Source organism: Engystomops pustulosus, chromosome 5 (assembly GCF_040894005.1).
Source record: "Engystomops pustulosus chromosome 5, aEngPut4.maternal, whole genome shotgun sequence".
Classification (NCBI taxonomy): domain Eukaryota; kingdom Metazoa; phylum Chordata; class Amphibia; order Anura; family Leptodactylidae; genus Engystomops; species Engystomops pustulosus.
The window spans coordinates 193,407,809-193,431,916 of NC_092415.1; the positions used below are offsets into that span (position 1 = coordinate 193,407,809).

The following is a 24,108-nucleotide window of genomic DNA, read 5'->3' on the forward strand; positions in this document are numbered from 1 at the left end:
AGGACCAAACACATCAGTGTAATACCATTGGACCAGGCAGTAAGGGGGGAGGGGCAGGAAGGTACTAGATCCTTTTATTCAACGCTGTCTGTTTGGGGTTTATGTGTATAACAAGAAGTTGGAGGACCCCTTTAATACAAGATGTCCTGTAATGTGATGCCCCGGGGCAGGCAGGTGTCTACATACCTCTCTTGTGAACCCTTTTCAAGACTGATTGGTAGTTGTAAATCTAACTAGGAGTTAGAGGACCCCTTTAATATCAGGAATACATGGGGCCCAGCATGGGATCCCCAGGAGCAGACAGTGGAAAGAGGAAAAACCTCCATCTTATTAGAGCCTACTGGGGAGTGGTGGAGACAAGGACAGCACCCACTACACATCTAATCTCCTGGTGGATGTACCAGGGAGGGAGCAGGGAGCTGCAGCAGGCACCAGGGAGGGAGCAGGGAGCTGCAGCAGGCACCAGGGAGGGAGCAGGGAGCTGCAGCAGGCACCAGGGAGGGAGCAGGGAGCTGCAGCAGGCACCAGGGAGGGAGCAGGGAGCTGCAGCAGGCACCAGGGAGGGAGCAGGGAGCTGCAGCAGGCACCAGGGAGGGAGCAGGGAGCTGCAGCAGGCACCAGGGAGGGAGCAGGGAGCTGCAGCAGGCACCAGGGAGGGAGCAGGGAGCTGCAGCAGGCACCAGGGAGGGAGCAGGGAGACGCAGGCGCCGGCTCTTTGTTCGCAGCGCGCAGGCACTTGCCTTGGTTGCAGAAGAAGTTCCACAGTTTGGCGAAGATGAGGCCCATGATGAGAGAGGAGGCTCCGCGGCCGCTACGCGCTCTCCCTACGGGTCACTCCCCGGTCTCCATCCGCCCCGTCACCCCGGAGACTGCGAGACTCTGCTCCCACACACTCCGCTCAACAGCTGGCTCCAACCCTCCACAGCTGCGGACGCCACAACACGTATCGCGGCTGACGTCAAGACGTTCTGAAACTAACCCCGCCTACTTTTATCACCTAATGTCATTGGATCAATCGATCTACACCCGCCGTCACTTTCAGCCAATCAGAGAATGCATAACAGAACTTCTATCCGATACAAGCTGGTCAGTGATTCGCCGCTCTATAGTTCTCTCTGATATACGACTCCCGGCATGCTATAGGAGGCCCATGGGAAGGCGGGCGGTGCCCACAACAAAGATGGCTGCCGTGGCTTCTAATATAGAATCTAAACGCAAGAGCAGAAAGGTTAATCCGTCAGAAGTTCATTTCGTGAATGCGGTAATAGATGTGTCTTTGCCTCTTTGCAATATAATAGATTTCTGCCTCTTACTGACTGTTTCTACTTCCTAGCGCTGGGAAAGACAGCCTGGTCTTCATAAAAATGGCCGCCGCCGCTAGCTTACCATGTGTAGTGAGATGAAGACAAATTTTTCTTACAAAATATAGGATCAGAGGAGGGTCAGAAGATTCCTTACCCAGGTATAATACATATATCTATATACAAGGCATGTAGCTGCTTCTCACCACAGAACTGCAAATAACATGTACCCCAGCTATTCTATTCATTCTGTCATGCTTTGAATCGTAGTTCCACGGCACCAGGGTACTGCTCTCATCTTATCCTTATAAATATGGGAAATAGGGGTGACAGTTACCATGGACACAGGTGGATTTATGTGTTCATTTGTCACATGACAACATGTGCGGTACCCCAATACTCCTGCTCTATAACATGCTGCCTGCAGATAGGACGCTATGTACAACGTGCTCAGCTCCTCCTGCTCTATAACATGCTGCCTGCAGATAGGACACTATGTACAACGTGCTCAGCTCCTCCTGCTCTATAACATGCTGCTTGCAGATAGGACACTATGTACAATCTGCTCAGCTCCTCCTGCTCTATAACATGTTTTCCTACAGATAGTACACTATGGGGGTCATTTACTAAGGGCCCGAATCGCGTTTTTCCAGCGGGTTGCACAAATTTTTCCGTTTTGCGCTGACTTTCCCAGAATTGCCCCGTGTTTTGGCGCACGCGATTGGATTGTGGCTCATCGGCGCCGGCGTGCACGGAAATTGGGGGGGGCGTGGCCTTATGAAAACCCGATGGATTCGGAAAAACCACCACATTTTAAAAGAATAAAAAGTGTCGCTTGACACGCGCTTACCTGCACCCTGCTGGGTTTGGTGAAGTTCAGTGCATTACGAGGAACTTCAGCGCAGCAGCAACATCTAGTGGGCATCGGGGGAACTACCTTAGTGAATCGCCGGAAGACCCGCTGGATCGCGAATGGACCAGGTAAGTAAATCTACCCCTATGTATAATCTGCTCAGCTCCTCCTGCTCTATAACATGCTGCCTGCAGATAGGACACTATGTACAATCTGCTCAGCTCCTCCTGCTCTATACCATGCTGCCTGCAGATAGGACACTATGTACAATCTGCTCAGCTCCTCCTGCTCTATAACATGCAGCCTGCATACAGGACACTATGTACAATCTGCTCAGCTCCTCCTGCTCTATAACATGCAGCCTGCATACAGGACACTATGTACAATCTGCAGGCAGCTTCTTATAGAGCAGGAGGAGCTGTTCTTTGTGACTGAGGGTTGTGTCCTCTTTTATTCCAGTTGGCTTTCAGAAGGTAAATCCATCTCGACCGTGAAATGTCGTTCTTCCCGAAGATACGCCTGAGAAAGGAAGTGGAGGATTATCTTCGTCATGTCTTTCACAACCATGAGGTGAGCTTCCTGTGAATGAAAATGTACACCTTCCCGGTTCCTGTAGTAGAATTAGAGGCACTTACCTGTTTTTGCAGCGTCCTCTCCTTGTCTTACATTCATAAATAATCTTATATCGCAGCTTCTTCTTCATTCAGAGTTTTGCTTGTGGGACAATCCCTGGCACTGGTCACATGTTCTCTGCCATCTTTCCTAATGACACAGGAATAAGCTTGTTGTGCTGCTCCATTCACACTACATATCTGCAAGTCTTCTTCCCTGTGTTGTACAGAGACTGAGACAGATATATCATAAGATCTTTATCTACTTACACTGCTACACGTGGGAGAGGAAAGACTGAGGAGTGAGTGTTGCACACAGAAGGGGCATGTTGAGGGAAGGAAGCTGAAGAGCTTAATGTTTGGACTGAACTGTCTTCTGTAAAGTGGAACTATCAGTTGGGAGCAACGGGACATGATCTGTCATAATGAGTTGCCTGCTGTGAGACAATGGGGCTTATTTACTAAGGGTCCGCGGCCACACTTTCGTCGTATTTTCCGGGTTTTGCACCGCTGTGACAGGTATTTGTAACAGGGGATTGTGTCACATGCGATCGGATTGTGTCTTAGCTGCGCTGGCTTTCATGCTACACAAAACGGGGGGGGGGGGGTCGGGTCATCGGATGATCCAACTGATTCGGACTGAGCGCAGGATTTAACTTTCAAATTGTGCCGCAACCCAAGCACTTACATGCACCAGGAGGGAGAAGGTGAACTCCAGTGGACCTGAGCGGGGAAGCGACACATGCAGGATATCGGGCGCACTAAGGGGCTAAGGGAGAAGGCCTAACAGCAGGATTTAGATGCCTCAGACTAATCTATCTACTTAATGATTGGAATACATGGGCCATTGCTGAGGTGGGGTGTAGCAGCACTTGCCTTATCAGACTGAGCTGTCTGATGAGAGAGCTGGTTAACTGAGGTAGAGGAGGCGTAAACCGAGGTGGAGAAGCAACAGGACTGAGCTGTATCAGACTAAGGCTGGCGGCACACGTGGCGTTTTGAACCCGTTTTTGGGCCGTTTTATGCAGTCCGTTAAAAAACGCATCCGTTTTTTGACCGGTTCTACCAATTATCTTAATTAAAACGGTTCAAAAGCTGATGCGTTTTCAAAAAACACATGCGTTTTTTTTACAGACTGCTTAAAAATGGCCCAAAAAACGGGTTCAAAATGCCATGTGTGCAGCCTAAGTTGTCTGCTGTAAGATTGGAGTGAAGGGGGCATTACTGAGGGAGCAGAGCAGCAGGAATTGCTGTATCGGTTTGTTCTGTCTGCTGTGGGAGGGGAATGGCATGAAATACTCTGTCAAACTGAGCTTTCTGCTGTGAGAAGGGGCGTGGCTGAGGGAGAGAATCGGCTGGATTGAGCTCTATCACTCTGAGCTGTTTGTTGTGAGATAGGACGGAAAGTGGATGGGAGCAGCAGAACTTGCTGGAGCTTATAACTGAAGTTTGTACAAGCTGCCTGGCATAAAGGGTAGGACATTTTTATACATCCCTATTGGTAAAATAATTTGAGTCTCTATATTAATACAATAGGCAGAGTAGAAATAAAGTTGGCAAAGGTGCACACGGCATTTAATGCCTTACCCCATGACTAAGCCTAATGGGCATGAATGCCGTATACATAAGAATAACAACTGTAGAAGACCCTCCAGCTCACCCAGTCCTTATCAGAACCTCTTGAGTAGAAGTCCTAAAGGAGGAACTAATCTGGTTTATCAGGTAGGTCTCCAAAATAAAGAAAATCCATAATTTATTCCAAACAGTATATTAAAAACAAGATATAATCCATGCCACAGGGGGGGGGGGGGAATGACCGCCTCCCACTTCCGTATTTCGGACACTAAGGTCCTTACTCGTGATAATGAGAACTACTGATATGGTGGAAATTCCTTTAATCCCCCGAATGTTTTTGCTGTTTTGCAGCTTGTGGCCGCATTGGGGGCAGAGGAAGCAGAGAGAAGGTTTGTGCGTCTGCAGGATCATCTATCCCACCCTCCGTCTTTTACCACCGTCCGTGTAAATACGAAACAGACGACCGTAGAGAATGTCATGCGGCTTCTTGGTTACGAAATACACAAGGTCAGACATCTATGTTATACAGGCGGTCCTCTATTTAAGAACACCCAACTTACCGACGACCCCTAGTTACAAACGGACCTCTGGATGTTGGTAATTACTGTACTTTAGTCCTAGGCTACAATAATCAGCTGTAACAGTTATCACAGGTGTCTGTAATGAAGCTTTATTGTGAATCCCGGTTCTTATGACAACCCAGCACTTTTAAAATCCAATTGTCACAGAGACCGAAAAAATGTTGGCTGGGATTACAATAATAAAGTATATAGTTCCGACTTACATACAAACAAACCTAAAGAACCTTTCTTGTACGTAACCCGGGGACTGTCTGTACAGCGGTTTTCTTCTATTGGTCACCCACCTGGTAGCTTGTTGGACCTTCTTTGACTTCCAGGACTGCAGCAGTTTGTGTTGTTGTGGCTAATAGTAAAGGAGTTGTACTAAGGATTTGAAGGATTTGTCCACTTTCAGCAAATAATTATATTGTTTGTGTAATGAAATGTTCTGCAATTTACAATTGTGCATCAATTCCTCCCACTTTTCTATATGTCTGCTTGCTGTCATTGTATAGGAAGCTTCATGAGCAGGAATTTAATGAGCCATGCACCTGTGTGACATCATATCACATGACCAGGGATATAATGAGCCGTGCACCTGTGTGACATCACATGACCAGGGATATAATGAGCCGTGCACCTGTGTGACATCACATGACCAGGGATATAATGAGCCGTGCACCTGTGTGACATCACATGACCAGGGATATAATGAGCCGTGCACCTGTGTGACATCACATGACCAGGGATATAATGAGCTGTGCAATAAAAGCAATGAAGCTTCCTATAGAATGACAGCAAGCAGAGATCTAGAAAACTCTGAGGAATTCATACAGAAAGTATATTGGAACATTTTATAACTTTTCATTACACATACAATTATTTACTGAAAGTGGATCTCAAAATATTTTCTTCAAACTGAAAAAAAAATGTATTCATACTGGGTTTATAAAGAAAACCCTTCCAATATCTCAGTGATTTTGGAACAGATAGGCTAGTGGCGGCCCGTGTCTCTGTACTGAGGGGCTTGTGGCGGCCCGTGTCTCTGTACTGAGGGGCTAGTGGCGGCCCGTGTCTCTGTACTGAGGGGCTAGTGGCGGCCCGTGTCTCTGTACTGAGGTGCTTGTGGCGGCCCGTGTCTCTGTACGGAGGGGCTAGTGGCGGCCCGTGTCTCTGTACTGAGGGGCTAGTGGCGGCCCGTGTCTCTGTACTGAGGGGCTAGTGGCGGCCCGTGTCTCTGTACTGAGGGGCTAGTGGCGGCCCGTGTCTCTGTACTGAGGGGCTAGTGGCGGCCCGTGTCTCTGTACTGAGGGGCTAGTGGCGGCCCGTGTCTCTGTACTGAGGGGCTAGTGGCGGCCCGTGTCTCTGTACTGAGGGGCTAGTGGCGGCCCGTGTCTCTGTACTGAGGGGCTAGTGGCGGCCCGTGTCTCTGTACGGAGGGGCTAGTGGCGGCCCGTGTCTCTGTACGGAGGGGCTAGTGGCGGCCCGTGTCTCTGTACGGAGGGGCTAGTGGCGGCCCGTGTCTCTGTACTGAGGGGCTAGTGGCGGCCCGTGTCTCTGTACGGAGGGGCTAGTGGCGGCCCGTGTCTCTGTACGGAGGGGCTAGTGGCGGCCCGTGTCTCTGTACTGAGGGGCTAGTGGCGGCCCGTGTCTCTGTACGGAGGGGCTGGTGGCGGCCCGTGTCTCTGTACGGAGCGGCTGGTGGCGGCCCGTGTCTCTGTACGGAGCGGCTGGTGGCGGCCCGTGTCTCTGTACGGAGCGGCTGGTGGCGGCCCGTGTCTCTGTACGGAGGGGCTTGTGGCGGCCCGTGTCTCTGTACTGAGGGGCTAGTGGCGGCCCGTGTCTCTGTACTGAGGGGCTAGTGGCGGCCCGTGTCTCTGTACTGAGGGGCTAGTGGCGGCCCGTGTCTCTGTACGGAGGGTGCTTGTGGCGGCCCGTGTCTCTGTACGGAGGGTGCTTGTGGCGGCCCGTGTCTCTGTACGGAGGGTGCTTGTGGCGGCCCGTGTCTCTGTACGGAGGGTGCTTGTGGCGGCCCGTGTCTCTGTACGGAGGGTGCTTGTGGCGGCCCGTGTCTCTGTACGGAGGGTGCTTGTGGCGGCCCGTGTCTCTGTACGGAGGGTGCTTGTGGCGGCCCGTGTCTCTGTACGGAGGGTGCTTGTGGCGGCCCGTGTCTCTGTACGGAGGGTGCTTGTGGCGGCCCGTGTCTCTGTACGGAGGGTGCTTGTGGCGGCCCGTGTCTCTGTACGGAGGGTGCTTGTGGCGGCCCGTGTCTCTGTACGGAGGGTGCTTGTGGCGGCCCGTGCCTCTGTACGGAGGGGCTTGTGGCGGCCCGTGTCTCTGTACGGAGGGTGCTTGTGGCGGCCCGTGTCTCTGTACGGAGGGTGCTTGTGGCGGCCCGTGTCTCTGTACGGAGGGTGCTTGTGGCGGCCCGTGTCTCTGTACGGAGGGTGCTTGTGGCGGCCCGTGTCTCTGTACGGAGGGTGCTTGTGGCGGCCCGTGTCTCTGTACGGAGGGTGCTTGTGGCGGCCCGTGTCTCTGTACGGAGGGTGCTTGTGGCGGCCCGTGTCTCTGTACGGAGGGTGCTTGTGGCGGCCCGTGTCTCTGTACGGAGGGTGCTTGTGGCGGCCCGTGTCTCTGTACGGAGGGTGCTTGTGGCGGCCCGTGTCTCTGTACGGAGGGTGCTTGTGGCGGCCCGTGTCTCTGTACGGAGGGTGCTTGTGGCGGCCCGTGTCTCTGTACGGAGGGTGCTTGTGGCGGCCCGTGCCTCTGTACGGAGGGGCTTGTGGCGGCCCGTGTCTCTGTACGGAGGGGCTTGTGGCGGCCCGTGTCTCTGTACGGAGGGGCTTGTGGCGGCCCGTGTCTCTGTACGGAGGGGCTGGTGGCGGCCCGTGTCTCTGTACGGAGCGGCTGGTGGCGGCCCGTGTCTCTGCATGGAGCGGCTGGTGGCGGCCCGTGTCTCTGTACGGAGGGGCTTGTGGCGGCCCGTGTCTCTGTACGGAGGGGCTTGTGGCGGCCCGTGTCTCTGTACGGAGGGGCTTGTGGCGGCCCGTGTCTCTGTACGGAGGGGCTTGTGGCGGCCCGTGTCTCTGTACGGAGGGGCTTGTGGCGGCCCGTGTCTCTGTACGGAGGGGCTTGTGGCGGCCCGTGTCTCTGTACGGAGCGGCTGGTGGCGGCCCGTGTCTCTGTACGGAGCGGCTGGTGGCGGCCCGTGTCTCTGTACGGAGGGGCTGGTGGCGGCCCCTGTCTCTGTACGGAGGGGCTTGTGGCGGCCCCTGTCTCCGTACGGAGGGGCTTGTGGCGGCCCGTGCCTCTGTACGGAGGGGCTGGTGGCGGCCCCTGTCTCTGTACGGAGGGGCTTGTGGCGGCCCCTGTCTCTGTACGGAGGGGCTTGTGGCGGCCCCTGTCTCCGTACGGAGGGGCTTGTGGCGGCCCGTGCCTCCGTACGGAGGGGCTGGTGGCGGCCCCTGTCTCCGTACGGAGGGGCTTGTGGCGGCCCGTGTCTCTGTACGGAGGGGCTTGTGGCGGCCCCTGTCTCTGTACGGAGGGGCTTGTGGCGGCCCCTGTCTCCGTACGGAGGGGCTTGTGGCGGCCCCTGTCTCCGTACGGACAGGCGCGGCTCCTCTGTAAGTTATAACATTGGCCTTTTTACTTGCCCCCATCAATTAGAGAAGACTTGTTAGTGCAGAGGATTGAGCTGCTCCGGAGACATGAGCCGCGCTGCGCTGTCACCCCCCATGCAGAATTACATTCAGTGTCTGTTTTCTAGGTCAAACTGAAGGGTTAAATCTTGAGAAACCTGAAACCTGACCGCTCCCTCCCATCAGTCCCTCTAGTACCTGTAGTCAGGGACTGTCCTGTGCTGGGGAGTTTACTCAGGGAGGGGCTCAGACTACAAGACGACTGTCTCCAGGTTATTGAGAACTTAAAGGAGCAGCGTAATATATACATGTAATATCTATCTATCTCATATATATCTATCTATCTATCTATCTATCTATCTATCTATCTATCTCATATCTATCTATCTATCTCCTATCTATCTATCACATATCTATCTATCTATCTATCTATCTATCTCATATCTATCTATCACATATCTATCTATCTATCTCATATCTATCTATCTATCTCCTATCTATCTATCACATATCTATCTATCTATCTATCTCATATCTATCTATCACATATCTATCTATCTATCTATCTATCTATCTATCTCCTATCTATCTATCTATCTATCTATCTATCTATCTATCTATCTATCTATCACATATCTATCTATCTATCTATCTATCTATCTATCTATCTATCTATCTCATATCTATCTATCTATCTCCTATCTATCTATCACATATCTATCTATCTATCTATCTCATATCTATCTATCACATATCTATCTATCTATCTATCTATCTATCTATCTATCTCCTATCTATCTATCTATCTATCTATCTATCTATCACATATCTATCTATCTATCTATCCATCTATCTGAGTTATGGAGCAGAATCTCAGTGACTTCCTGTGTGCAGCGTACAGAAGACATCATAGGAACTTGTCCCCATTCACCAACTTTTGGTCAAATGAGAGTCTGACATAGAACCGGAACAGGGGATACAGTAATCTGAATGTGTAGTCTGGACCAACCCTTAAAGAAATCTACCATGAAATCCATCCTGATAAACCAGGGACATTACTCATAGATCCAGGCACCGTGACGGTGGTAATCTACTTATATTTGTTACCCATATCCTCCTCCTTTCTACAATCAACTTTTAATTTTAAATTATGCTAATGAGTCTAACGTGCTCCTCGGGTGTTAATAGAGACCCTCCATGCTATAGCTGTACACTGTGCAACGTCACTTCCACCCTCCCACGGTGTAAAATTATGGCCAGCAGTGGGAGGGATGAAGAGCTGAGGGGGATGGGGGAGACAGTGTAACAGCCTGTGAAGCTATAGTACGGATAGTGTCCCTGATTTATCATGAGGGATTTTCCCAGTTAGTTTCCTTTAACAATGTAGAACACATTTCTTGTGCACACAGTCCATTACTTTTGCATGATGATAATGTTACTTGTGATATTTCTCTACAGCAGTTCCCCGATGTCGTCATCCCAATTCATCGTCATCCGCAGCTTAATGACCTCCTACTAATCCCAGTTATTGGGCCCAGGTCAGTTCTATGTGTGATCCGCGTCGCCGCTCGTTGTCCTGTAGTTCGGTCGTTTGATTATTGATGTGACCAAAGTTCCGGAGGATAATGGAGCAAGAACATCATTGCACTATTTAAAGGGCTAATCCATCAACTTCCTCACTAGGACCAATGTCCTCCTTGTCCTCGACCTACAGACCCCATTTAACCCCTTTAAATGACCTGATTAAAGGGGAAGTGTCAGCAAATTTAATTCCCTTTAAATAAACATATTTTTATAAACAGCTATTCGAGAGCAGTACAAACATCCCTAAATTGTTGTCTATAAACTTTCACATTCTGTTCCCAAAGTTATATAATTATATTCATAAATCTCCTCCACAGCATCCACTCCTTTCTAAGCTTCTTCTGCCCATGTTTTTAAGAAAAAAAAGGCTTTAAAAATTATGCAAATGAGGCTGAGGGGCTCCAGACTCCATAGGTGTTAATGCAGCCTGGAGCCCCTCAGGCTCATTTGCATAATTGTAAAAGCTTTTTCTTAAAAAATAAAAACAGGGCATAAAAAGCTAAAAGTGTATCCTGGCAGAGGGGGCACACACCAGTATGTCAGTGTGCTTGGTTTACAATCCTTCATCCTGGTGGTAGTAAGTGAGTCACACACAGCCAATTTCTCTCTCAACTTACTTATTCCGCTCCTTCAGGAATTCTCTGCAGTGAGTTACACACAGCCAAAGTCTCTCTCAACTCCCTCATTCCCCCCTCCCATAGGAATTCTTTGCAGTGAGTCACAGCCAACATCTCTCTCAACTCCCTCATTTCCCCCTCCTTCAAGAATTCTCTTTAGTAAGTTACACAAGCCAAAGTCTCTCTCAACTCTCTCATCCCCCCCTCCCTCAGGAGTTCTCTTCAGCAAGTCACACACAGCCAAAGTTCTGTAGATGTGATTTGAAAGATGAGATTCTTATCTTTAATATGACCCTAGAAGAATGTTTCTAGGTACTGTAGAACCAAAATTTGGGGGTGTCTTAAATAATTCTCCCTCTGTAGCCCTTTTTATTTTCTACATACTTACCCTATAATATTCAGTGACCACTTTTTGTACAGTATATTGTACATTCTTTATTGGGCGCAGGTTTTGTTTCCCCTTTACCCATATTTCAGCTGTTATCTCTAGGAGAGCGCTGCAGCAACATCCGATACAAGTAATTGTAGGAGCGCAGTGTGGAAGTGCTGTCCTCAGAGGCGCCCATGTCTACTCAGCAGGGATTCTGTCTGCCTCAAAATGTGAGTGTTATGCCTAATGGAGTCTAGTAACTAAATCTTCTGAAAATATTCAGTTGCCCAAATGTCATTGTACCCAAGTAATAATCATGTTCCGTAACTTTACAGATCATAGGGGACACATACAAATAAAATGAGACATTACAGAGTACAAACAGTTGTATGAAACAATAAGAATGAGGGCCCTGCTCATAGGAGCTTACAGTCTATGAGGATGAGGGGGTGACACAAGAGCTTGCAATCTATGAGGATGAAGGGGTGTAGGAGTCAGTATCTGGTCAGTTGTCCCCACACCTCGCTTCATTGAGCTGCCTACAGCCCCTTTCCTCTGCAACTAACAATGCACACATGTACAGTTACACAGATCTCCATGCAGTTTTGCCTGATCATACCTGCTGACAGGTTCCCGTGAACATGTTGCAGTTGCCCTGAGTTTATCCCAGTGTTGGCGCAGCTGAAGTCTCACCTGTTTAGCTCTCAAAATATAGTGTAGATCTGATATAATTGTAACAAAGTCTCAGCTGTTCTATAGCCCATCAATATTTTTGGCCTCTAGAGTTCAGCAATAATGCACTAGATCTTAAAATATATGGGAAAATTAATACATTTGTGGAACTTAATTCTCATACAAAAGTGACTGCTTTCTGTTGTGGACACTGCAGGGATGAAGGCGGGTGACAGGGTCTCCGTTTACTCTGACATCGGGGGACAATGTAAGCGGGGCGCCACCGAGTTTGATGGAATCAAAGTCTTCATCGGGAACGGAATTTCGGAGTTGAGTCGTTCCGAAATCTTCTGTTCAGACGGCCCAATAAAGTAAGTCATGGAATCCAATACTGGACAGGACAACTTCATACAATCAGAATTGACCAATCGCAAAACTGTACTTTCAACCAATCAAAGCTTAGCTTTCGTTTTCCCACAACAGTTTGTAAGCTGAGTTCTGATTGGCTGCCCAACCGTCATCATAAGATGAAAATGTTAGTAGAAAAAATTAACTTTTACCTTAACTGAAGAGGAAGCACATTTAGATGGGTTGTCAAATGGAAAAAGTTCACACCACATGATCAGTCACTGCCTGTAGTGACTTCTGTAAGTTGGGTATTGGATTTTACTAATATTTGTATATGGAAAGAGCCTTTAACAATAAAATAAAATTGGATGAGTCGCAAATTCAGACTACATAGAGCACTTGGCTTACAGGATCAGAATTTAACTGGTTGTCCATGGCAACAGACAACACATCCTCCCCACTCTGTTGTCAGACATGTGATCTGACAATTAAGAGATGGATTTGACTTGTGGGAGCTCAGAGGGCTAACAAGCTAGCAGAATGATGACAGAAACTGTAACAGAAAAACCACCATCAGAATCCATCATGATAAACCAGGGGCACTTACTCATCGATCTAGGCACCGGGACTGTGGTAATCTGTTTATATTTGTTATTCATGAACTTTGGCCTTCTAAAATTAACATTCAAATTATGCTAATGAGCCCAGAGGGTCTTAGGGGGCATTATTGGAGGATCTCCAAGCTGTAGCTTCAGAGGCTGTTACACTGTCTCATTCTTCGACTACTCCTTTAGCACCCCTCCTTCCTGTAGTACGGTGGAAGCAAGGAGGAAGTGCTTCTGCACAGTTTACTGGGCTTTGAAGTTGATTTTAGAAGGAAGGAGGCCATGGATGACAAATATAAGAAGATTACCACAGTCACAGTGCCTGGATCTATGAGTAAGTGTCCCTGGTTTATCATCATTTTGATGGTAGATTTCCTTTAAAGTTTTCTCTGTGATAAGTGATGCTATGTGCAATGTATGGGAGACATCATTCTTCAGCTCGGAGACCACTGGGCAGGGTCTGCTCCAGGTTTCAGTAGGCCCCTGGGCGGCAGAGCCTCAATGGGCCCCTTTGTAGCCAACTGACGTAGCTGCATTCAAAATTCAGAAACTAGAACTGTCTTCTGTCCTAAAATATTCCCTAGTTTATCATAATAAACAGCCACTCATGGTTATTTTTAAAAGCCCCCCCCTAAGCCCCTATGGATTAATTAGATATAGCCCCCCTCACCCCCATGGATTCCTTATGTACAGCCTTTTGTTGCCCCCCCCCCCCTCCCAGCAGCTCTGGGCCCCGGTGCTAGCCCAGGTATGTTTAATAATAGATAGAGCCTATAGAGGGCGAAACTGCTTAAAAATATAGAGTAGGACCAGAATGAGTCTCCACTCACTATTCTACTGATGTATGCAAAGGTTCGGCCCGAATGGAAAAGCAAATGCCAAGAACTCAATATTTTTGTTGATTGTATTTTGTGGAATCTTATACAATAGTAGAACCTTCCGTTCCATTACCTCCTGTTTTATAGTCTGACTTTCATATTGATTTTCCATGATCCACGTCGTCCAAACATACGGTGACCTGCACATGTATGTAAATAGTATCAGCAAACAGTGTAATCTTTGCACAGTCATGCCCTGCAAGCAGCGGCTATTTTCTCAAGGTGTCATCACCCGTGTACGTGATTTCAGACTCACGTGTACACGACCTGCACGGCCCGGCAGCCTCCCATTTACAAGTTGGTTGTTCCATCATGTGTCGGACTGGGTTTCCTTAGGCCCACCAGAGAAAATGAATTTGGGGGCCCACTCTTCATTATCCCCCAGGAAATATACTCTAGCAGTCTCCAAATTGTGGTGTTTTCTGATGGACCTCTGGGGTTCAGTATTGGGTTGAGCTGGGGCCCACCGGAGGATCCTCTGGTATTCTGGTGGGCCAGTCCAACACTTGTTCCAGGTATATAAGTTATCCCCTATAGATAGTGAATGGAGCGGCACGGTGCATGCTCTCGACCCATCAGTAAGAACTGGATCCTGTTAAAGTGATCAGTGGGGGACCCAGCAGTCAGACCCTCACTGATCAGCACTTGGGAGAACCCTTTTAAGACTTTTCTACTTACCCCTTTTAAGGAAATCCATCCCGATAAACCAGGGACATTACTCATAGATCCAGGCACTGTGATTATGGTCATCTCTTTATATTTCTTTTACACGGCCTCCATCCATCTAAAATCAACTTTTAAAATTAAGCTAATGAGCCAGAAGGGCTTTGGGGAGGGGGGCATTACCAGAGCCTCTCCATGCTCTTATTTCACAGGCTGTTACACTGTCTCAGCCTCCCTCTGCCTGCAGTAATCTCACACAGTGGAAGAGGAAAATGCTCCTGCGCAGTGTAACAACCTGTAAAGCTGTGGCATGGAGGGGAATTTGAGAATTCATTAGCATAATTTTAAATGTTGATTTTTTTTTTTATTTTTTTTTTAGAAGGATGAAGCCCATGGATGCAGGAGATAGACTGGACACATAAAACTCACATCCAGCAGGAATTATGGGGTCTTGTTTTTTTTGTTTGTTTTTTTTACTGTAGTTAGCCACTTGAAAACCATAAAACCTATTCTTTTCCCGCTCTTATGATGTAGATGTATACAGACCTATATAATCCCTTGCCCTCTTTCATAGGGGAAAAGGCGTCAGGATGACAGAACCCGTGTACTTGAGTCCGTCTTTTGATAATGTCCTCCCTGGATATATATTCTTACAGGTAAAACTTTAATATTTTTTCAAAACTTACAGTTTTTGCAATATATGAGCAGGATAGTCTGGTAGGTAGGTGTCCAAGTTCTGATGGGACTCCTGAGACTCGGCGAATGTTACCTGAGCTCTGCCCAAATGTGACATATAGGAACTTGTAGCTATTGTAAATTCACTCTAAAGGGAATCCGTCAGCTGTTTGAAACCTGGTATTGTCCCTGGAGATCTGTGTAACCATAGCTTTATGTGTGTAATTATTAGTAGCAGGACAGTAAAAAGTGAAGTTATTATCCAGCTCTGCAGCTTCTGCAAGGGCTCTGGGCGGGTCTTTCATCCTGAAGAGCTTTCCGCTCTCTGTGCTGTGCTGCTTCACAGCCCCTCCCCTCTGTTATGAGTCGGAGCTGTATCAGGATTTTGGTTAAATAGTTCCCGCTGTCACTCAGAGCAGAGGGGAGGGGCTATGGAGCAGTTCAGGGCTAAGAGCAGAAAGCTCTTCAGGCTGAAAGGCAAGAGAGTTGCAAACCTTGATTGAAAGTTCACTTTTCACAGTCCTGCTGCTGCTACACTAATAGGTATGATTACACAGCTCTCCAAGGTATGGTTACATGATACCTAACACTGCACTTTGGGAAGTGAGCTGGCTGAGGGTTTTTTTTTTTTAAATAATGTTCTGTCTTTACCCGCATTTGTTTGTAGAATTTACCATCGGCCGTGGTGAGCCACGTGTTACATCCTCGGCCCGGTGAGAGGGTGTTGGACATGTGCGCTGCCCCTGGAGGAAAGACCACTCACATCGCCAGCCTCATGAGCGACCAGGTAACCTGACATCTGGGATGTCTTGTATGCGGCGCCCTCTTCAGGTCATGCCCCAGCATCTTAGGAATAAGGTCACAACCATGACTTCTTCTCTACTGTCTTTGTTTAGTTGAGACGTTGTATTGTTTCATCACCAAACTCTTGAGCTTGGGGTCATAGGTGGCTTCCATTCCATTCTCCTAGAAGATGTCCAGGATACACCTTACAAATAGTTGTTTTCTGAGTGTTCAGGGCATCCAAGCTCCGATCCTACAAGGTCACCACAAACCATGAGGCTTCCACCACCAGGCTGCACAGTTGGGCTTTAGTTTTGATGTTGGTATTCTACTCCAGTCGTAGCACTGGAACCCCCCCAGATGGACCTGAGCTGGCCTCAATCTTATGGTGTCCTTCAATCAACATCATTCTTGTACAGTTTCTTCCTACAGTTATGGACATAAATAGAGGTTTTAGCAGTTAATGGACCTTTGGTAGGTCACTTACAGTATTGCCCATTATGCACTTTGTATGTTCTTCGGAGGATAACCACTCCTAGGCACAGTAGTAATCGTCTGGAATTTGTCCATCCAGGTCTGTAGAATGGCATTTTATGACTACTTTCAGCTTTACGCTGACTCTATGACACATCTTCTGAGGTTGTTTGGCTTTTCTTTGCCTTAAAGGACATCTGCCTCCAAGATGAAAGATTGTAAACCAAGCACACTGACATACTGGTGTGCGCCCAAGATCTGCTCTTCTTGTGGCTTATCTTTGTTCTCTTAACAAAACAAACAAAATTTTTTAAATTATGCAAATAAGCCAGAGGTGCTCCGGGCTCAACTGATTATAATAGACATGGAGTCCCTCAAGCTCATTTGCATAATTTATAAAATCTTTTATTCTTGAAAACAGGGGCATAAGAATCTTAAAGAAGAGTGGATCCGGCCAGACACCAGTATGTCAGTGTGCTTGGTTTACAGTCCTTCATCCTAGTGGTAGGTTTCCTTTAAGGCATGGTTCACACTAACTGGTCTTGTGAACAATGGATTTGTCAGCCACCAGGCATTGTGTGCCTTGCCTATTGAAAGGGAATCCATCATCAGTTTTGACCATAATAAACTGCATACAGTGTTACGTACAGGCCCTGGATATCTGTGCAGTCATACCTTTGTGTGTGTGTAGTAAAAATGTGTGGACCATAAAAAGTAAATTTTTAATCCAAGTCTGCAGCTCCTGCAGGTGCTCTGGGCGGGTCTTTCAGTCTGAAGAGCTTTTCGCTCACTGCAATAAACTGTTCCTCAGCCACTCCCCTCTTCTCTCGTTGAATGCCATTCACACACGGCAGCAGTTTTCACAGAATCACAGCATGATATTTCACTGGACTCACTGGATGATTCATATCTCTCCTTGGAATTTTTTCCTTAAAATATTCTTATAATTTTTCTTTTTTCACTGGGAGACCGCTTTAAAGCGGTTAATAAATCTCTTCCATTAGACATGTCTCTGCACGATGTACCTGCATCTTTGCCTCCTGTGATAGCTGCAGCCTTTCCTTGTGCTTGCCATGCTGCCCTCTGCATATATACACAGCTTCCTGTCTCTCACATCCTCCATGTGACGTCACCCACTGTGCCTCTCTTCTCACAGTCCATTAACACTGAGGGAGCAGGATGAGTCATAACTCTCCTGCTACAGCTCCTCCTATTCAGCTGAGCTCACTTAATAAACATTCAGAGATTATCCACATGGTCGTAATGGCACAAAAACAACTTATGTAAGAGTGGCCAACCCCTTTGGGTCTTCTGTTTCCTGCTGATAGGACATTCCTACTGTTTCCTTTTACACTGCAGTGGCTTATGGGGGCTACTTGTTTGTCTATCATGGTGCAGGAGGGAAATTCCATTAATGTATTCACCATTTTCCATACATGGTGACTAAATCCGGGAGAGTGTTCCCATACTAAAGTGGTAATTTGTCTAAATATTCCTCGGATTCGCTGCGACCCCTGCCGCTTAATGCTGCACTCTGTAAATAATCAGCAGCTTATTTCTGTGGATTTTATCCTTATGGAAAACAGCAATTAACATTTTACTAGATTGCACAGCGAGGAGTTATTGTTGGCTGTATACGTTACATCCGCGGCTCAGTCTCCTCTGCGAGGCCTGGAATGAGGCGCGGGTGGAGAATTCTGTGTCTACATAGTCAACTATTTGCAGGCAGCATCTGAAATTTGACAATTTGTTTTAATAATAATTCCTTTGTTCATATAACGCGCACAGATTACGCAGCGCTGCACAGAACTTGTCACATCAGACCCTGTCCTCATGGGGCTCACAATCTAATCAATCACCAGTATGTTTTGGAGTGTGGGAGGAAACCGGAGGATTCGGAGGAAACCCATGCAAACACGGAGAGAAAATACAAACTCTTTACAGATGTTCACCCTGTGACTTCAACGCAGGTCCCCAGCGCTGCAAGGCTGTAATGCTAACCACTGAGCCACCGTGGTGACAAATTTTTAAAATTATTTACCTCCTTTAATATTAAATTTCTACTAGCTCCTAAATAGCCTCACAAGTCAAATGAGAATCGTGTAGGACACCTTACAAACTCTTCAGACACACCTTTCCCATTTCCTTCTGATGTGTCCTTTCAGAGAAAGTCCCGTCTTTGTATTTATGCAAATGAGCTTTTCAGTGCACTGGAGGCGGGGCTATATCTTTGTGTGCACTGGTTTCCATGCTGCCTGTTGCCACCTAACACGGCTCCTTTACACAATGATCGCTGTCACCTCTAGAAATAAGGGGCAGGGAGAAGAAAACGAGTACCCCAAGAGACAAAGCCAATCCTCGAGTGCACTGAGAAGATAATTTTTATGAATTTATGAATTGAATTTATCATAAAATGACAGATTAACGGGAAATGTATGTTGGGAAAGCCTACAAAGTGTCCTACACAATGCTAGTAAGTTGTTATGATCTTGTGTCAAACACTAAATTACAGAGAGGGAGGAGGGGGATGCGGCTTCAGCGTCGGTCTGTGACTGCATGCTGTGAGAGGGGGGAGGGAGTCACAGAGAGGAATCTGATGCCTGAGCGCAGAGCTTTCTGCCGATCACATTGGTAAAAGTTTGTAGTCATCGAGAGGGAGTGAGATTTTTTTTTTTTTTAACCTCTTTTAAAGACTTCCCTCCCTAATGCTTGAGTCATAATGGCCGGTTATTAGTAATGTACCGAATAATATTATATATTAAAATTTAATAATAAAATTGTAACATTTTACATTGTAACACTGGTAAATTTGATGTGTAAGAAAAATCTACCAGTTTTATTTCCGTGGACGGTTCTGACCCTCAGGGAGAAGTCATTGCAATGGACAAAATCGCCAATAAGGTGGAGAAGATAAAGCAAAACGCGTCAGTGCTTAACCTCCGAAGCATCCAGGCTTACTGTTATAATAGCACTAAGGCTGTGACACACGACCAAAGTGACAATGGCCAAGGTAAGATGGGATATGTTACCATGTGCGCTACAGGAAATCTAACATGAAAATCCATCATGATAAAGCAGGGACATTACTCATAGATCCAGGCACCGGGACTGTGGTAATCTTCTGATGTTTGTTATCCATGGCCTCCTTCCTTCTAAAATCAACTTTTGAAAATTGTTAATGAACCTGTAGAGTTCTTGGGGGCGTTACCAGAGCTCCTTAGTGATTTAGCTTCACAGGCTGTTACACTGTGCAGGAGCATGCCTCTCCATCTGCTCCCTCTTCCTGCTGTAATTTCACACAGAGGGACAGAGAAGTGTTCCTGCACAGTGTAACAACCTGTGAAGCTAAATCACTAAGGCGCTCATTAGCATAATTTTAAATGTATGATTTTAGAAGGAAGGAGGCCATGCATAACAAATATAAGAAGATTAGCACAGTTGCAATGCCTGGATCTATGAATAACTGCCCCTGGATTATGATGTATTTTGAAGGTAGATTTCCTTTCATTCAATTAGGTCAATTTATCTAACGTGTCTAATTGTTATACTCAGTGTCAGACCGGGTTTCCTTAGGCCCACCAGAGAAAATCAATCTGGGGGCCCACTCTTCATTATCCCCCAGGGAATATACTCTAGCAGTCTCCAAATTGTGGTGTTTTCTGATGGACCTCTGGTGTTCAGTATTGGGTTGAGACAGGGCCCACCGGAGGATCCTCTGGTACTCCGCTGGGCCAGTCCGACACTGGTTATACTAGACAGTCCATGTCTAAAAGTGGATGATAAATCAAGTGTGGTTTAAAGAGGACATTTCATCACCTTACCCATGTAGAGATGAACACTTTGAATTTTTTTCTAGCCCCAACAGTTGCTGAGATATCAGTCCCGGTATCTGACCATTGTAATCCTCTCCACTGTCAGAGAGGAGGAGCTGGAGCCGAGGTGGGGGGCGTGTTTTATTAGAATCTTCTACTTGTCTGAGAACTTTAGCACAACACATCCCCCTCCCAGCTTCTCCTCTCTGACGATGGAGAGGGTTATAAAGGTCAGATACCAGGACTGATATCTCAGCAACCATGGGGGTTAGAATAGCACCTTCTTTTAATAGGATTAGTTTCCACCCCTTCCCCTGTAAGACACATCCCCTTTAATAAAATGAATTGTAAGTCTCAAACACCCTTGATGAATGTGGTTCCAAGGAAGTTTTTTTTCCAGTGCAAATTGTAGCAGAATTCTGTCTTAAATGGATTGAAAATTCTGTTGCCCCTTCATGGAACCAAGAAGGTGGTTCCAATTTTATTGCAACTTTTTGTTTTCCCTTGGGGTAACATTGAGGTTTGGGTCATAAAGTGACTTAACCTCCTATCGCAGGCAATGCTATGGTCTTAGGGGGTCCATTATCAGTATGGAGGGGCTGTCTACATTCATTAATGATGACTTGATCTAAAGTTCTTGTCCAGTTTCTTTTATTTTTACTATGTTATTATACATTTAACCCTTCCATTTTAGGTCCTCCATTCCCGCCAGAGTCCTTTGATCGTGTCCTTCTCGATGCCCCTTGTAGCGGAATGGGACAACGACCTAATATGGCTTTTGCTTTATCGCTAAAGGAAGTAACGTCTTATCAGCCTCTGCAACGTAAACTATTCAGTGCGGTGAGATGTCATATTCATCTTCTCTTATGGGTTAAAAACCCCAATAGAAAAAAAAAAATTATATATAGCTAAAGATGAACAAAAATAAATTTTAAAAAATTCTAAAAAAAACACTGCACCATCATGTTTATAAAATATTGAAATATGGCTGCCCCACATGGTGTATCCCAAAGTGGTGGCAATAAAAACTACAGCTCATACTGCAAAAATCAAGCTGTAATCTAGCCCTCCCTTCTGTGAGGGTTTCTGGGTCCTAGCACTATTTTGGTTGCAGGGCCCTCAGAGTATAGATGACCAGTGAAAACATGAACAACAGTGACAACGTTGTAGCCGATTAGTAGATGGGTAGACGCAACAAAATTCTGCCTTAGAAAAATAGAACACATCCCACAAAAAACAAGCCTGCATACAGCTATATCAATGTAAAAAAATTTTAAAAGTTTTGGGTCCAGGGGGAGGGAGACATGTCATTAAAGGAAAAAAACTGACTGTGAAATTAAAGGGTTTTTTTTTTTTTTGTCTTTTTTTTTTTTTAGGCGGTGTCATTATTAAAACCTGGGGGCACACTGGTGTACAGCACATGCACCATAACTTTATCTGAAAACGAAGAACAAGTGGCCTGGGCTCTAAAGACATTTCCCTGCCTACAGCTTCAGGCACAGGTAACAGTAGATTTTTATTTTTTTTTTGCCCCAACATTTTTAAAGGGATGGCCCCCAAATTAATGTTACCTGCTGTCCACAGGTCACAATTCCCACTAGAGCAGAGGTCCCCAACCGCCGGTCTGCGGACCAGGACCGGGCCGTTGGAGTTTATCAGCCGGTCTGCGCCCCCTGCGCCTGGTCAGAGCTCGCTCTGTGTGGATTTATAATGTTTTCTGCCATAGCCATGACAGCTCGCAGCTCCCGGCAGAGAACATTATGCAGGACGGGGTGGGGCGGGTGGGTGCAGGAAAACAAGCCCAGTGCTCCCACTGATTCAGGGAAACAAGCCTGGTGCTCCCACTCATTCTGAACCTATGGTAAGTTGAATCACATTCTCATTATAAATGTCATAATTATATAATAAGTATGTACTAAGCTCCACCCCTCCATAACCCCACCCCATATGATCAAAGCCCCGCCCCCACCAGGCCATGGAAAACTGGTCTAGCTTAAAGGAAACCTACCACTTCTGAAGGTAGGTATGAGATGCAAACACCGGGCACCAGCTCAGGGTGAGCTGGTGCCGGTGCTTTGTCTCGTTAGTGTTAAAACCGCGGTATCGCGGTTTTAACACTTTTTAAACTTTATAGTAGAAACTGCTTCGGCGCTGCGCGCGACCGTGCGCGCGCAACGCCTGCGGCATTTCCAATGTAGGCGCGCGCACGATCGTGCGCACGCAGCGGCGAAGCAGTTTCTGCTAGAAAGTTTAAAAAGTGTTAAAACCGCGATACCCGGTGAGCTGGTGCCCGGTGTTTGCATCTCATACCTACCTTCAGAAGTGGTAGGTTTCCTTTAAAGCCGGTCCCTGGTGCAAAAAAGGTTGGGGACCTCTGCACTGGAGAATAGAGGACAGGGCATGAGAAGAGTCGCCCAAGGACTTTTCTAACCTTACTCCCCTTAAAGTGCCCTACTGTACATTAAAGTACATTAAAGGGGTTGGCCACTTCTAGAAAATGTAACCAGGGTAAGTATAAGACCCTAATAGGGCCATCTATTTTATACTTCTAAAGTTTCACGTTCACAGCAGGGAGATGTGGTTCAAGTGTCTCCCGGGCTTCAAGCGGGACTCGGGACTTCCTGTGACGCCCCCATGTCCTGCTGGCTTCTGAGCGATAAAAGGGGCTGCACGGCCTCATCCATCCTCCGGAAGGCAGCAGGACACGGGGCTTCACAGGAAGTCCTGAGTCCTGCTGCCCTAGTGTCATTTGAACCAAAACTCCTGGCAACGAACGGGAAACTTTATAATAGTATAATATGGTTGACCCTATTAGGGTCTTATACATACTCTGTTAAAGGGGTTGGCCACTCATAGAAAACTTTAACAATTTGCTTGCTGTCTTATGCTTCTTCTTCTTTGTGCTGATGTATATTTGTAGCCCGAAGTAGAGGACAGATGTAAAGAAATATGAGGGCGGGACCAGACTACACAAAGATTGTTTGTTGTCTGTTACCATGGAGATGCATTGTCTGTATCGGAGCTGTATATAACGACCACTTGGATAATTTATAATTAAGAGGCTGCTCGGTTCATCTAGACCTGCTTATCCTCGGGTAGTATCCTGCAGATTTTATAAACCTTGCTTGTCTTGATGTAACACAGGAGCCGCATATTGGAGGAGAGGGTATGAGGGGCGCAGGACTGTCCCCGGATCAGCTGAAGCTCCTGCAGAGGTTTGATCCGTCCCTCGCTGATCTGTGTGACCTGGACGTCAGTGACCTGACTCGTACAGAGAACGACTGGACTCTGCAAGCAAACACGGATACCATTGGTTTCTTCATTGCTAAATTTGTTAAAAATAGTTGATTTTTTTTTTTTTTTACATTTTTTGCTTATTTTTGTGACTGAACCACATAGCGACGCATTCTTTCGTTGCTGTCGCAGCGTTACCGTGACAACAAATGGATATCTCTGTTGCCATAGAAGCAGACAGTCTGCCAGATGTTCAGGAATTACCGGCGGCTCTATGCGGGTCTATGGGAGTGATGAATCTCGTTGTGTATTCGGATAGTGTCGCCCCTCCTGTAGAATTGAATGGGGGGGGGGCATGCACGTCCGGCCAACTTACTATTCGACCTGAGTGAAGGTGGTCCGCAGAGATCTGCAGATTGGAGCTTTCAGGATGGTGGCCATGTTTCAGAAATGGCCTAAATGATATCCCCACGCCCCTTCGCCATTACAGTCAGTCCCAGGTTACATACAGGATGTGTTCTTTAGGTTTTTACTTAAAAGGGTTGGTCACTTTACCTCATGGTTTTTGTGATGTGTGGGGGGGGGGGGCAGGATATGAGGTAATTTACCAATATACATCTATTAATAGTCCTGCTCCGCTTTCCTGATATGTAAAGTGAAGCCTCATCAGCCAGAGATTCCTGTCCATAAAATGGCCGCAGATGGAGGGTCATGTGATCTCTAACTGTCCATAAGCCAGCGCCAGTTAGAGATCACATGACCCTCCATCTGCCGCCATTTTATGGACAGGAATCTCTGGCTGATGAGGTAAAAGACAGGAGGCTTCACTTTACATATCAAGGAAGCGGAGCAGAA

General features: G+C 47.0%; 2 protein-coding genes across 4 annotated transcripts in view; one reads left to right on the top strand and one right to left on the bottom strand.

The window, feature by feature from the left end:
* ARL5B (ARF like GTPase 5B) overlaps positions 1-971 on the bottom strand; it is a 61,032-nt gene extending 60,061 nt beyond the window's left edge. The window contains exon 1 of one of the 2 annotated variants that reach the window (XM_072154199.1): positions 741-971. In XM_072154199.1, coding sequence (XP_072010300.1) covers positions 741-786 — 46 coding nt within the window. In that variant the 5' untranslated portion in view covers positions 787-971. The remainder of the gene's footprint in view (positions 1-740) is intronic. The other variant, XM_072154200.1, reaches the window with a different exon arrangement.
* A 180-nt stretch (positions 972-1,151) lies between these two features.
* On the top strand, positions 1,152-23,808 carry NSUN6 (NOP2/Sun RNA methyltransferase 6). Of its 2 annotated transcripts, none has more exons than XM_072154197.1 (13): positions 1,152-1,261; positions 1,334-1,462; positions 2,614-2,724; positions 4,692-4,847; positions 9,997-10,076; positions 11,230-11,339; positions 11,999-12,152; positions 14,850-14,931; positions 15,618-15,737; positions 19,073-19,217; positions 20,714-20,859; positions 21,396-21,521; positions 23,164-23,808. In XM_072154197.1, exons 3-13 carry the CDS (start codon positions 2,650-2,652, stop codon positions 23,365-23,367), a joined length of 1,398 nt encoding a protein of 465 aa, XP_072010298.1. In that variant the 5' UTR covers positions 1,152-1,261; positions 1,334-1,462; positions 2,614-2,649; the 3' UTR covers positions 23,368-23,808. The 2 variants fall into 2 exon arrangements, with proteins under 2 accessions (XP_072010298.1, XP_072010299.1); XM_072154198.1 differs by having other exon boundaries at positions 10,000-10,076.
* Positions 23,809-24,108: the final 300 nt, after the last annotated feature.